The sequence below is a fragment of the Lactuca sativa genome, chromosome 7, assembly GCF_002870075.4.
Source record: "Lactuca sativa cultivar Salinas chromosome 7, Lsat_Salinas_v11, whole genome shotgun sequence".
Classification (NCBI taxonomy): domain Eukaryota; kingdom Viridiplantae; phylum Streptophyta; class Magnoliopsida; order Asterales; family Asteraceae; genus Lactuca; species Lactuca sativa.
The window spans coordinates 29607719-29623916 of NC_056629.2; the positions used below are offsets into that span (position 1 = coordinate 29607719).

General features: G+C 35.0%; 1 protein-coding gene across 1 annotated transcript; it reads right to left on the reverse strand.

Moving 5' to 3' along the window:
- Positions 1–8425: 8425 nt before the first annotated feature.
- LOC111884674 (dormancy-associated protein 1) lies at positions 8426–9574 on the reverse strand. Its single transcript, XM_023880982.3, has 3 exons — positions 9418–9574; positions 8974–9184; positions 8426–8820 (listed from the first exon to the last, which is right to left on the reverse strand). Exons 1-3 carry the CDS (start codon positions 9515–9517, stop codon positions 8784–8786), a joined length of 348 nt encoding a protein of 115 aa, XP_023736750.1. The 5' UTR covers positions 9518–9574; the 3' UTR covers positions 8426–8783.
- Between the last annotated feature and the right edge of the window lie 6624 nt (positions 9575–16198).

Genomic DNA, 16198 nt, shown 5'->3' on the forward strand with positions numbered 1-16198 from the left:
GACCATGTCGAAAATTGCACTGAAAATTGAACATGGGGCGTGTTTGATCAAATTTGAGCTGTTGACTTTGCTGAACAGGGACCGTGTTGTTTTAGCCTATATCAACACGGGCCTATATTAACATGGGCCATGCTCGACCCAAAAAAAAAAGAACTAACTTTTTTCAGTTTTTCCTATCTTTCATATTACAGTATTTTGGGTATTTTTTTCACACACACTTCATCTCCAGAGAACTTGGAGAAGAGGATTTTGAGTACTACTTAAAGGTTTTGATTGTAATCATTTTAAACATTTTGTCTTTATATTTGTAAGTCTCGTTGCAAATTATTTCATCTTTTCGTAAACTTATAGATTATTCTAGTCATGTGCGGCTAGAACCTTAGTTTCTCCAACTTTATGTTTGACTTTTTAGTTGTGATTTCAGTCATATGACTTTATGTTTTATTTCAATTTCTATCTAGTGAATTTGATTTTGTTTTAATCGAATGTTTGATTCTAATTGTAATTCTTATTGGCCATCTGAATTAAGGTTAGCTCATTCAAGTTATATAATTGCAAAATCCGTAATTGTTTTGTGAAGTAGACTATGTAGCAAGTACTAAATTGATTTCCATTGGATGAATTTTGTGTAAATGTTATTCACACACTCTTACGCTCCCGAGCTTGTGAGTAGTATTGGGTGTTGTTGGTAACATTCACACCAAACTTCATGCAATCCTTCAATCTAATTCTATGAGCTTGTTTAAGTTAGGTTATTGAGGTTAGGGTTAATCAAATAGCTTATTTTGGTTAATTAATGTGGTAAATGGAAAGTGTTAGAGATTGTTAACACTATTAAATACTAACTTAGCTTGAATTTAGTAAATATCATGTTATCTTTGAATCGCATTGCCAAGTGTCATACATGGAGTTGGAGCCTTTCATAAAATATGAATTTATTTCAATTAGTTGATCGTGTAATTGTTTCTTTAATCATTTAATTGAATTATTGCATACAAAACCCCCTTTGTACTTTTGGTGACATAAATACCTTACATAAAGAGGTATAAACTTTAGTCACATGTCTCTGTGGATCGACCATGTTTATCATGTACTACCTTTTAGTGCAATATAGTGGTGCTCTTTTGGAGTATATTGTACACCTATCATTTTTTAGGTTTGACAACCTAACACACACCCAAAATATTGATAGTGTTCCATGATTGACCTCACATATAGGCCCTTAGGTGGGTTGACGTGGTCTGCTTAGATGGTGCGGTTTATCACCCTTTTAATATCCACCGTACCAGTTTCAGATTTTTCAGTATGGATGACAAGAAAAAAACAAGCTTCTTTAAAAAAAATGCTTTTATAAGATGTCATCTGTGAAATTACAGATGACGTATAAGAAATACTTTTCACATATGGTCTCCGTAACTTTGAAGATGCCATCTACAAAATCCTCCCAGACAACTAAAGTCCCTTTGTTTTTTCCTACTTAAATACATACCATATTTTTGCAAATCACTGCCAATTCCGAAGTGTAACACCCGAGTTCCCGATGCATATTTTATCTGATTAAATGTTAATTTCTATTTTTTTTTTCGAGTTTTGCGGGAGGCATAACACGCCTTGATGATGTGATGAAGCCTTATTCCCTGGATTTGAGCATATTTATGGGGAACAAAGCCCTATGGTTAGGTCATTCTCAACCTCCATCACCCTCCAAAAGATCTTTGTGAAACCTAGCCTCCTCTTTCTTGTTCATGAGCATTTTTGGTGATTTAGAGTTTATTTCAACCATTTTGGTGAAACTTGAACGACAAGAAGTTTTCCTTTATTGAAGGGAAAGTGGTTTCAAGTGTAGATCCATCAAAATCACTCCATTTATGTACCTTTGTGAGTATAAATTTCATATCTTAATCTTAAGATTCATTAAATCTTGTTATGTGTGGTTTTTGGCCTATTCTGTCCCTTTTTCGTTGTGTTCTTAGGCTTGAGAGAACTCCAGAATCGTTTGAGCACCTTGAAATGCTTCTTGGACATTTTGGAGATGGAAAAATGGGATTTCATTATTTCTTATTAATTCAAGAAAGATTTATTGTACATTTAATCACTTTTGAGACTTTGGGTTTTAGATCTTGCTTGTTTGGACTTCCTAAATGGATAAAATTAGAAACTTTATCCATTCAGGGACTAAAGGGATTCAAATCTAAGGAATAGGACTTCTGACTTACTGTATTAAGTCATTTTGGTTGGCTGTTTAGCATGGGGGGTGGCGCATATTTTTAAAATCCCAAGTAATTTATCTTTTAGTGGTTGTGGAGCACCCAAAAAGGCCATTGAACGCATTTAACCAGATTGTTGACTTCTTAACTTTTTAAAACAAGTTTAAATTTGGTTCAAACTTTGGGATTTTGAGCTATATACTGATTTTTAACCTTTTTTTGGTGTTTAGTTGGTTTGCGAGCTTGATCTGTGCGAGTATTTGTGTGTGCAACAACAATTCTTTAGTTTCTTGTTCAGGTGAGTCTTCTCACTATACTACATATGAATTTATATATCCTTTGTATGATATGATATAAATATTGTTTTTGTGAGGTATATGGTTGATAGATTATCTGATATTGTTATGTGTTGTGTTTAGATGGGGTATTGGTAGTATTGGTCAATTGTTGAGTGAATACCCTAGGGGTTGCACGTAGTTTAAATTAGATAGCGTGAGAACTCTTATTATGGCCTTATTGATGTAACATCCCAAAAACTGTGATAAAGTTTTCATTTTTAAAATCCTCAATCACATACATCATATGTGTAAAAAAACAACCATGATACAAACTATCCAAAACATCAAAGTAAAAGAAAATCATAATTGTGGAAACAAGAGGGGGAAAATGGTGTGCCATCACGTCATGCCCTTCCTTTTTGAACCGGAAGTAACTGAAACCATAAACATAATTGTAATCACAAAGATTAGTGAGCTTCCCTAAAATACCACACACAACATACACATAAATATAACAACACATGGTTGTGTCGGGTCCGTATCAACCCCGAATCCAAAATGAATCTGAACCCAAATTGGTTCCAAGCATATAACATACAATCATACTAGTAATAGTCACATAGTCACATATACCCTACACACACAAATCAATGGGCCGACATTGGTGCCTTCGACCCACTATTGTGGTGAGAAGACTCATCTCACAGAAAATGTTCTACTGCTATTGCTCTCACTGATAGAGTATTGCTGCTACACACCACCTATTCAATCAAACCAAATAAACCTTGAGCTCATCCTCCAAATTAGGTGCTTGACTAAGAGTCAACTCACGTCAAAAGTTAATGGTCAAAGTCAACGGTCAACAATGACTTTAGTCAACCGCCCCGTCGTGGCCACCTATGGCCACGTCGTGGCCCTCTAGTAACAACCAGACGTGATTTTTCCCATCGTCACTTTGTGGTGACCTGAGCCACACTGTGGCATTGGGTTTTCAACAACTTAATGGATTAAGCTCTTTTCTTCGATCCTAAGGACCCAAAATTTCAGATCTGGCCCAAAACAAAGTCTAGAAGGATAAAGTTTCAAACTTTACTTGATAAGACCACCCAAAAGGGTCCAAAAACTCAAACCCTGTATTAAAGGAGCTAAATAAGACATGACTTTCCCCATTAAGCACTTATTCCAAAATGTTCGTGGCTCATTTACTCCAGAACAGTTTCTAGTACCAAATCCAACATAAAAGTTGGTGCGTTATCGTAATGCCCTGATTTTCAAATATTACATTTTTGACCCTTATAATGAGTTTTGTTTGCAAAATGGCCCATAGTGGCATTGTCGTAATTTTAGGCTTAAAGTTAGTACACTAGGCATACGATGTATACGCTGAGCATACTAGGGTGGCCCTAGTACGCTGAGCGTACATCTCGTACGCAAGGCATACACACATGATGTCTAAACCCTAATTTTTAGGGTTTTGGCCATATATAAACACCATTATAACCTCATGCTTCACATTCTCAGTAGCTTCCCTCTATGTAAAACGTCTTCAAGCAACCATAAGTGAGAAGAGACCATTTTGAGCTCATAGGAGTGTTTTGGAGGTGTGTTTGAAGAAGAAGAAGGTGGTGAGAAGAACTTGGAGCTTGAAAGCACTTTGGATCTGAGATTCCTTTCTTGTTTGCAACCTCCAGGATTGGATCCGCGGGAGCAAGCAGAGTAGCAAGGAGAGTATCACAGTGTTCTCGGGTTTCTTCATTCCAGGTGAGTTTTGCCTCATTGTACCGTGGGTCGAAGACACTAATGCCGACCCACTAGTTTTTGGTTATCTGTTAGTAGAGGGATACCATAAGGACTGTATATAATCATGTAGGATAGACTGAGGACTCTTGATCTAGGATTTCTTACTTGTTTCTTGTTTGGTTTTCGTTCTAGAGTACGATCACCTATCTGGGTGTCTATCTCACCTCTGATTATATATGGTCATGCATTTATTGGATTATTGTTATTTAGTATGTTTCTATGTTGTAGTGATCTGTTAGATCTATATTCTGTTATCGAGTATGTTGTTGTGCTGTGGTGATCTGCTAGATATGTATATTGATGTCGATTATGTTGTTATGTTGTAGTGATATGTTAGATCGGTATCTTAGTATGTAGGATGTTGCTATGATATAGTGCACTGTTGGATCTATATGTTATCTGTACTTACTGGTTATCATCTGGTGAAGTGCCCTAGGACTGTCTGTGGTCATGTAGGATAGCCTGAAAACTCTTGGTCTAATAGTTCTTGCTTGTTCCTTGTTTGGTTGTGGCTCCAAAGTAGGATCATCTGTTCGGGTGGTTATGCATTTCATGGAGATTAGCTGGTAGTAGGACTGTATGATGTGAGAGGAATTGTAGGCGGTAATGAGATGTATGTTTGATGTTTCCATGTACTATATGCCTACTTGATCCTTGTTTGTTTATATGTCAACATATGGTGGTAGTGGGTTAAGGCGATCCTGCTTTGTGTTGTAGGCCAAGATACCCGAAGTGGGCCAGCTGTAAGCCGAAGGTACGAAGGCTCTGGTAGAGCGGTTGGGTTGAGGCGATAGGCCAACAAACCCTGGGTATTCCAAATCGATGGTTGATTGGACTCGATGCATGCTTGTATGTTTATCTATGGGGTATTTTGGGGGAGACTCGCTAAGCTTTATGCTTACCCGGTTGTTTATGGAGACTGAGGCTGAGAAAACCCTAACCTCTTCATTCTTTTAAATTGGGAGCAAAACCTGGAAAATAAGGTTTGTCACTTGCCAGCTGCCATGTCATGGCATATACCGCCATGTCGTGACAGCTTAAATGAAACACGCGACCTGATCTTGACTCGCTGCGTCATGGTGCCTCCCTATCACGTCGTGGCAAACCTTAAAAATCCAAAAATTACAAAATATAAAGTACCTCGGGATCCGGGTGTTACAATTGAATGGTTCTTTTCAGATTGATTGCACTCGGGTATGATCATTTGTTTGACTGTCTATCTTATTTACTGACTACGTATGACTATGCATTCACAAGGTGATCCTTAAATATTGGCATTAGTAATCTGTATAGGTTTGCTTGTATAGGGATATGCTTTGTCGAGATTATGACAAGATTGGAACAGGCTGTAAGGCAAACAGGTTTGGTTGACAAGATGGGAACAGGTTGTGAGTCAAACAAGCCCGGTTGGGATGATAGCAAGACTAGAGTAGGTCGTGAGCTATAGAGGTTTGATATATATATATATATATATATATATATATATATATATATATATATATATATATATATATATATATATATATATATATGTTGTGATCGACTGAATCTGAGAGTCGTTGTTTGTAAGTATTGTATGTATAGTGGAATATGTGGTGTACTGGGGAACTCACTAAGCTTTATGCTTAAGTTGTTAAATCAGGTTGTTCGAGGGAAGGTTGTGGTATAACTATACATTCACATCGAAGATTTATTATTATTGACTTCCATTGCTTTTATAAATTAACTTTGTTTCACTATGTTTTAGAAACGAAAGGATAACATAATATGTTTTCAGAATTGTGCTTGAATGTTTAATCTGGTTTTAAATGAAAATTTTGGTTTGAAATTTGGAACGTTACACGAAGATATCATCTGCAAAATTTATGGCTATTTTGGAGATTTGACAAAATTTTGATTATTTACTGGTAAGTGTTTAATGGAATTACACATAATTGTCTTTTTCTCCATATTTTTGGCAAGACCATGATATAAATAAGAGAGTACTTATGCTTATTATGTATTCATAATCTTAGGCGAGATGTGACATAAAACAAGTTCTTAATGTAACATGTCGACGTTAGATACATTCCACATCGTACATTTCTGACTAGATAGTGTATATTATGCAATGTTTCCATCATTTCTTTCTTAACAACCAAGAATTCGTAATAACATATTCATATAAAAATGAGTTCATCAAATCGAGTTCACAAAGAAAGCTTTGCAAACCTCCTTATTGATTGTCATAATCATCAAATAACTAACCCAATAAATTCTATTCACATCAAGAAAGATGTGAACAACTATTTTGAGTTTTGTTTTCTTGTTTTGAGATGTGTAATAAGATACTTTTGTAATATAACGCTCGTTTGTCATAAATATTGTTATGATTGCTTGTGTAATATTTTGTAGATTCCTACATTTTTGAGTTGCATGTGTGATAAGATACCACTGGTCTTTATAAGTAGTCTCTCTCTAAAAGGAAACTACTTGCACATGATGTTCATAGTGTTTGCCAATGACGAAAACCATCAAACTCTACCTCTAGTGTACGTTTTGGGCGTGACACAGAGTGTCACATCTTGGTCCTAATCAAGGGCATTTGGGAAGTAGTACTTTTTAACCAATTTGTCCTTATTACATTGAAATTACCCTTAGTCATGTCTTCTTATATTCATATGGTAAGTATTGTTGTTGGAATATCATTCTTACTTTCAAGTTTGCCTTTGGTGGGTAGGTGTTTTTTGTAAGGATCAAATTTGACAAAGGCCAAAGGAAAATTAAAATGTTAGGAAAAATAAATGTTTGGCGAAACATCTCAATAAACTTTGTTCTCAGTTTTCCAAAAGTTTTTTCATAGTAAAAAACTTTAAAAAATTGTTGGTGATGTTATTAGTATCATAAAATGCGATTGTTATAGACGTGATAAAATTTATCTTTTTCATGAACAACTCTATTTCATGGGTAAGGTGCAAACAAACCAAGCTACTCGAGATTGAATCGTTAAAATCTCGATTTGAGATCGATTATAAACGAGCCTGAGCCGAGCTCAAGCTTAATATTAGGCTTGTTTATTAAACGAGCTCGAGATCGAGCCTTTGTTTCTTGGTTTGATTAGGTTCGCGAGCCTAAACGAGCCTACATATATAATAAAAAAATTATTTTTATTTTTATATATTAAAAATAAATAATAATTTAATAAATACCATTTTAGTAAATTAGAGTATACCGTAAACGAGTCAGGCTTAAATCGAGCCCGATCCCGTACAATTCTTAACGAGCCGATCTCGAGCTTTGTACCACAAGGCTCGAAACGAACCGAGCTCAAGCTCAAGCCTATAAATATTTAAACGAGCCGAACCCGAGCCTGGTCAGACTCAAGCTCGAGCTTGACTCGGATCGTTTGCAGCCCTAAATCATGGGAGATGCGTGATTATCTCTTCATCAGTAAAATATATTATTTTAAACAACATCAAGGAAAATTGTCCGGGTGCACCATTATACCAATTCAAACAATTGCTTCGGATTTGAGATTGTTTTACTTATTAAATATTAATACTTAATACGACGTTATATTAATAAAGAAACAATAATCAATAAAACAGCATTATAACTGTGCATTCTAGACAGTTCTTTTCTTCAAATTTGTAACAAAAGTAATATTCCGAATATAATTTTTTTTTTTGGTACGTAACGTTCTTTACGATATGTACAAGTTGTCATGAGGCACACGGAATATTCTAACAAAAATACGTAGGGAAAAAAAATCACAGCCTTCTATAAATGGATTTGATCCGTTTTATACGGGTACCTTGATGATAATCGAATCCAAATGCTCAATCTGTAAAAACTGGTTGCTTTAAAAAAGCATTAGTTTTTTTTTTTTTCTTAAATAATACATACAAATAGTCAAGTTTTATAAATATCCTATAGACAATTTCATATATCAATATAATTTTAAACTTTTATAACACCTGGTTTGATTAAGATCAACCTTTAAATTTTATCCTTTCTCATCCACCACTTGTGACTTTACACATTTTTTATGCCATTCCTTTGTTTGCTTCATTAATCCAATCATTGAAATATCAGTCTTTATCCACAAGAAATATCCATTCAATATCGACAAGTTGCAATCACGGGTCATTAACACACTAATGAGGGATAATTTCGTAATTTTAAATTATAATCGGAATCAACAATCAACAAAAGATAGACATCAACACAAGATAATATTAAAAACATTACAAAATTATATAATACTATTAACAAAAATTATTAGACCCTATAGATATAAAGTTGATAAACATTAAACACTACACATTTATATAGTCGTATCTCATATCCATATCCACCGATCACGGTGTTGATCCAACGGCCGATAACAAGGGTACACACGATAAGCTTCTACACGTCGTATCAGACGATTACACTACAGGCAAACATGAACACGTGGCGATCAACGAAACAGAGAGTACGATATTTACACTCACCAATCGGTGACTTTAGCAACCGCTTAACGATGTTTGCTCCTTGTCTCACCACTGTAGAGCCTTCGGAATCAAAAACAAAATCACAGATTAGAAATCAAAAAGTTAATACAATCTTACAGATCTAAAACAACATCGAAGAAATTAAAATTCGATTGTTTCAGAAGAACATAAAGAAGTTGAGATGATCATGAAGTTGACTGTAGAACAGATTACCAGTCGTAAACAGTTGGAGATCCGACGGTGCTAGGATTGTCGAAGTAATTAGATCCGACGCTCTTGGTAGCAAGGTTACTACCGGGATTAAACACGCTCCTCCACACATTATCCTTACGCGCCGCCGTTGGCGACGGAGTTGTTGGAGTTCCTGGCGTCGTTGGAGTCGGCGGCATCGATAGAGACTTCTGGAACTTGCTGCTTCCTTCTCCTAGAGGTCACAGATTTTAATATAACAGTCAGATCTAAGTTTCAAATCAGTCGATTAAATCAGCGTAGGAGTTGCAACATGTTTAAATTGATTAACTGTGAGAATTTGGAACGATTTAATTTTGATTTTGATTAACATGATCGTGCTTAAACATATGTGAAACGACGCATGTGTAATGAATAATTAATATAGATGCATGGAGATTGGAGAAATCAGTAATTCAGTATCACCACCTTTTTCGTTCACGGTTGTGACTTTCCGGAGCTTGCCAAGGCCGCGTTGCGGCTGAGGTCCGGCGACAACTTCATCCCACATCTGATCTATTAGAACCATGGCTTCAGGCTGTTTGATTTTTGTAGTGAAGACTGAAGCTAATTGAGTGACATTTTATAGAAGGTGAGTGCTAAAATATCTAATTGGCTCTAGACTTATCTACGGTTATCTTTTAAACCATGGTTAGTTTTTGGAGTTACTATTTCCAGTCTACAAAAATCGATTGTTATGTTTTACGTCAGAAGTTTGATCTTTAATTTGTTTAAAGCTTAGTTTGAGCAAAAATAACTACAATATGTTTATGGCTCGAAAAGGACGATAAGGTTGGATGTAAATTTATGTATTTATAACTCAACTACTTTTTGGTTATATGTTTTGAGCTTGTTTTTTTTAAGTAGGAATATTAGTTCCTTTCTTTTAAATTTTATATAAGGAAATTTAGAAGCAACACTTTTGATGACATTTCTGTCATTATTTAATTTCTCCAACATTGCTTTAGAAAATTAATTAAGGAAAAAAACTTTTGTAGCATAAGTTATAGCAAAAACCGCTAGGGAATAATATCAATAAGTTTTTTAGGCTATAGGAAGTAGAATTCGGCAAATATGGAGGGATATATACGTGGTGTGGCCAACACGGTAACACCAACCCTTTATACGGCAATGCAAAATGGTATGACAAGAGTGACAAAGATCTCTCTCTCTCTCTCTCTCTCTCTCTCTCTCTCTCTCTCTCTCTCTCTCTCTCTCTCTCTCTCTCTCTCTCTCTCTCTCTCTCTCTCTCTCTCTCTCTCTCTCTCTCTCTCTCTCTCTCTCTCTCTCTCTCTCTCTCTCTCTCTCTCTCTCTCTCTCTCTCTCTCTCTCGGCAAAGTGGTACACAACTCCTCTTGCTTGAGAAAATGAGGTGGAGCTCGGCAAAGGCTCCCATACTCCCTCCGACATTAGACCATCATGAATACCTATATAGATATATCTACATCATATACACATAAAAAATGATGTCATTTCCACACCATATTAGTACCAATTCCACATCATTTTGTATGTGAATTATACACACGTAAAGAAACATGTAACTATTGACTGTGAATTATATACACATAAAGAAGCATGGTCACATCACCATCTTCATCTCTAAACAAAGTGAGGGTATACGCACCACACACACAGATAGGGAAAGAGAGTTATGTAATGTCATGGTTGAGGATATGTATGAGCATGCCAAACCTCACCATGTCACTACCAAGCAACGCTGGAGGATACAGTGTGCACATCAGTGCCTTTGAGGGTGTGCGTGATGAGTGACCGCACATGACCCATGTCGTGGAAGGAGTCGATTTTTACATTTGGTTCAATTCACTGTCTAGTAATCATCAATCCCGTAATCAAAAACACAAAAACTCATGTTTTTCCCAATTCCAATAACTCACACTACAATTAAAATTGCAACTCATGTTTTGAAAATGGGGTTTAGCATTAAAAATTGCATTTGTTCTAATGTAATTTACGGCAAATAAGAGCTTATGTTTTATTCCAATTCCAAACTTCCAAATTTATTGTTTCCAATAATGTTATGATAGCCTTGGGATTGGTGTAACTATGTAATTTATATTGTATTATCATTCTTTTGTTTTTAATTGTTTTTATAATATTTATCTAGTTATCGTCATATGAACAAATTTTACATCAGACCTTCAAAATCAAGACGCCCCTAGGTGTGCATGTCGTGCCCCCTTGTGATGTAACCACCATGCAAAGGGCATGATATGTACACTCGACAACCTTATTTAAGAAATATTCACCATCCACGTCAACATACCACTCTTTATTTATTTTTTTAGTTATTTAAAAATAAAATTATATAAAATAAAATGAAATGGAATACGTTAATAAAACAAATAAAAGTCACATTACACTTTAATAAAAACAACACTAAACTTAAATAAAAGTCACATATATTTTTCGCGAAGTTTCCTTGATAGTCTCAAGGTCCTCTAAAACAAAGCATCAACCAATGTTTTCAAAACTTTATGTATCAGATAAGATTTGAGTTTCTATTTTAAGCCCCACCTTTTTGATTTATAATGCAAGATGTTCATCAAACTTTTCCCCAAAATATTGCATGAGGTTTTGTTCAATTACGTTTTTCCCCAAACTCGGCCACTCGTTTTCCTTTATCCTTTCAAACTTGTCGCCAAAGGGATTCTTCCGGTAGTATCTTTTCGACATCATCGTTGAGGTTAATTTTCGGTATACATGTCCAACATTTGGGAGTAGTTGTTTGATTAAGATGTTTTAGACATTTTGATGGATTCGATTGACTGCGAAAGAACATCTAGGCTAAGTGCCCATTTCAATCCTGTTTCAAAATTATCCATGCTTTTTGATGGTTTCTTTACCACTAAGGTCGTTTCGATATTCTATTTCTACTAAACATCTTGTTTCCTTATCTTGATCCCACTATATTCTCCTTTCCATGTTTGTTTGTGTAGGTCTAGGCCTCGTACAACCGACCATATTTGCTATGTATGTTTGTAGTACATATGCTCCATTGTACATATGTTTTGGGTAATGAGAATGATACGTGATTTCATGGTATCCAAGATCTATATTAAAACCCTATTGTTGACTACAACCGTTGTCACCGCCTTCCACCTCTTGCGACTTTCTAGTCATCGGAGGTGCCTTCATTGTGCTCAATATTTTCTCTTTCTATTTTCTCCTCCTATATAAAAATACAAATTGCTAGCAAGATTAGGGGTGTCGAACGGATAAAATTTTGGGGTTTCGGGTAGAACGGGTATTTCCTTAAGAAAATAATACCCGATACCCGACCTATATTGTAATTCGGGTTTTCGGGTTTCAGGTCGGGTCGGGTGATTATCAGGTATACCCGAAAATTTCTTAAATGACACTTATTGATAATTTTTTTTATACATGTTGGTTGGTTTAATAAAGAATCGGGTAGAAAAATAATCCATACAATTAACAAGTACATATATAATAACAATACAAATCATTATAATATGTTATGTACTTTTTTAATTCCATTCCGTGCGATAGTGAGAAACTGAGAATTGTGATGACGGTTCAGGACTTCAGCTTCAACGTCGTATTCCCTTTGCAAGTTTGTGTCGACTGTCGAGTCGTCGTTCATAAGAAGGAAACGAAGGGTTTTGTTTTATTTGAAGTGTGCGTACGTGACTGCATTGTATATTTGGTATTATTTAAAAAACGAATTCGGGTATACCCGAAAATAAATATTCATACCTAAAACCCGACCTATATTATTATCGGGTTAACCTATTAGACGAATGTTCATACCCGTTACCCATTCTACCTGAATTCGAAATGGATCGGGTGGATAGAACGGGTTTCGAGTTTTTTCGACAGGCCTAAGCAAGATCGATATCCAAGTTCGCACTAATGTGTCATCCGTACCTTGGTTGCAACTCCTCTAACCTCTTTGTTTCATTGTGTTTTTTTCTAAAGCGTTGCATTGTTGGAGTCTTTTGTTGTGTTTGGAGTACTGATTTGGTCACGTCTGGGGTAAAGAAGGTTGGAGATGAAAATCTTGAAATTATTGAAGGTGTTTAATGGAATGTGATTGGTTATAGGTAGGGTTTAGTTTGATAGGGTTATTGAAAAAGGTTTTGATGTTTAATTGACAAGGATTATAAGTTTATAACATACTCGTGAAGCTACTTTGGCCTAGTGCCTACGAACCGGTGGGTGAATCAAAAGTTGGGGTGTGTGGATTTGTGTTAGGTGGTGGTTTGTTTGAGTTTTGCTCGATGGTTTGATTAAAAGTGTAAATGGGCAAATATAAAATTTATATAGAGTATAAAAATAAGGTTGTAGTGTCGAAGTGTTACGGTAATTCACTAATTTGGTTAGTATATATAGGTAAGAAATTATAATATTTGAAGATATTTTTTTTAATAAATTTCAACGATCAAAAATTGGACTGTTGTTGTGGCAACTTGCACTTATGTCCATGTCAAGCCCTAACCATGTGTTGGGAGCGGTATGTATGTTATATGTGTCATATAGTAACATGTCTTTGACGTGGTGGTATTCTTGATGGTCTTACAAATTTACTATATATTTAAAGTAATGTTAATAGCATTTTTTCAAAGAAATCAATGTGTACGTATATTCATTATAAGATTTGTAGCAATATAAACTCTCGATTTTTTCATGGTATACTCAAAAACAAAATCAGGAAAAACGGAATACACATTCTATCTATCAATGGAGTTTGGTTTCTGATGCTAACTCGATCAAACAAGAAATTCACAATTTCTATGCTACAAAATTTCACAAGAAGTTTGCTCGGGTCGACCTAAATTGCTTAACCCATATTTTAAGCAATTATCCCCACTTCAAAATCAATTTATGGTGTCGTCACTCACGATTGAAGAAATCAAATATGCTATATGTTGTTGTGGAGGCAAAAAGACACCGGTCCTGACGACTTCACTTTTAAACTTATAAAAGACAAGTGGGACATTATGATGACTAAGATCATTCAGATTATGAAGCATTTTGAAGTCACCAGAACTCTTTCTCGTCATTATAACTCTTCGTTTATGACCCTGATCCCCAAAGTTGTTGATTCGCTTACACTTGGTGACTACCTTCCCATTAGCCTCATTGGGTGTATGTACAAGATTATGGCCAAGTTACTTGCCATGCGAATAAAATAGGTGATTGGAATTGTGGCTGATAAAGTTCAGCTTGCATACATAGAAGGGAGGAATATTCTAGATAGGTCATTAGTCATGAACAAGATTTTCTCTTGGGAAAAGAAGACAAAGAACAAGGGCTTATTATTCAAAGTTGATTTCAAAAAAAAACTTTGATTCGATTAAATGGAAGTAACTTGATTGGTTATGGATTAATTGTGCTTTGGGGGAAAATGGAGAAGATGGATATCAGGATGTCTACTCCCATCAAGAGCCTTGGTTCTTGTCAATGGATCACCTACAAACTAAATCCCAATTTCAAAAGGAGTACACCAAGGTGACCCCTGTCTCCCTTCATCTTCTTTCTTGCAATGGAAGGATTGAATGTGGCTATTAAAAGTGCTTGCGCTAAAACTTTATTTTGGGGCATCAAATTACCTATTATTGGACCTACTATATCGCACATATTTTTTTGTCGACGATGGCATATTCATCGGTGAATGGGATTGTGATATAATAAAAAATATTTCTCGCATTCTCAAGTGTTTTCCATATTTAACTAGGATTAAAATTTAATTCCTTCAAATCTCGACTCTTCGGGATTAGTACCTCAGATCACGAACTTCATAGCACTGATCGAGTTTTGGGATGTCTAGAGGGTTTTTCTCGTTCACTTATTTAGGACTTTCGGTACGTGAAAACATGGTGTTAAAGAAGCATTGGAAATTGATTCTAGATAAATTCAATTGAAGCTATCATTTTGGAAAGCCAAATCCTTGCCGTTTAGAAGTTGTTTAACTCTAATCAAGTCAGTACTCGGTAGCATACCTACATATTACATGTCTCTTTTCAAAGCTCCGCACGATATTATTTAGGGGTGACAATTGATGACATGACACGACAAAAATACACGACACGAAACGAAATTGAGACGAAATTGAAATTTGAATTCGTGTTCGTGTCATGTTCGTGTCAGGTGTAAAAAACACAACGTCGTGTCATGTCGTGTTCGTGGTCAAAAGTTGACACAAAATTTACACGATTTAATATTTTTTGTCGTGTTTTTCGTGTTTGTTGTGTTATGTATGAATAAATATCAATTAAATACATTAATTGTTATTTCATGTTATCTTTGTCGTGTTGTGCCGTGTTTGTCGTTTTATTATCGGTTTGTTTTCGTGTTAGTTAAAAAAACCCGAGATCGTGTCGTGTCGTGTTCGTGTTATATAAAACCTTGTCGTGTTGTGTCGTATCAGACAAAAATACGACACGATGGCCCAATTTGTCACCCCTAGTATTATTGATTCTCTTGAAAAGATTAGGCGAAAGTTTCTTTGGGGTGATAAAGATTTAGGTGGTGTTTGTTTTTCTACAAAAGCTCTTCTAAACCTCTTATGTTTGCGCCGCATAGACAGAGCGCAGACATTTGGTCTTGTAGAGTGTTTGTTTTTTAGAAGACTGCATACCTAATAATGTATATGCGTCCTTTTCTTGATGCAAATATGGACCTATGTCTTCTAACATCTTCTACCATTTTTCTTATCTCTTCCATAATATATATTTAACTTTTTAAAAAAATATATATTTTTTTTGGTAATTATTAGTGTCGTTTTTCATTTTTTTTATACTTTTGTCCTTCTCCTTTCTTTTTATATAATTATTTTTTTCTTTATTTATTGTTTTTATATCATAATTATGTATTAACCAAAATGTTTATGTATATTATTATGTTCTTGTTTTTCTATTCAGATAATATATTTATCTAAATAATTTTGACATAGTTTTATAGATATCTTTATTTTTGTGCATGTTTACATTTAGTAGGTAAATCCGATAACTTTTTTTTTTATGTTATTTAAGATAGAAACAATATCATCGATTAATTGGTTCATATATATAATATTAAAAATCTTAATGAAGTTTATTTTTCAGTTATCATAACTTATACCACGTTAAAAAGTAAGTTCATTTAATTTTTTGATTATTGAATCCCAACATAACTTTTGCCCTTCGAATCATCACATCGTCGAATTTTGGATCGGTTTCAGTTTATT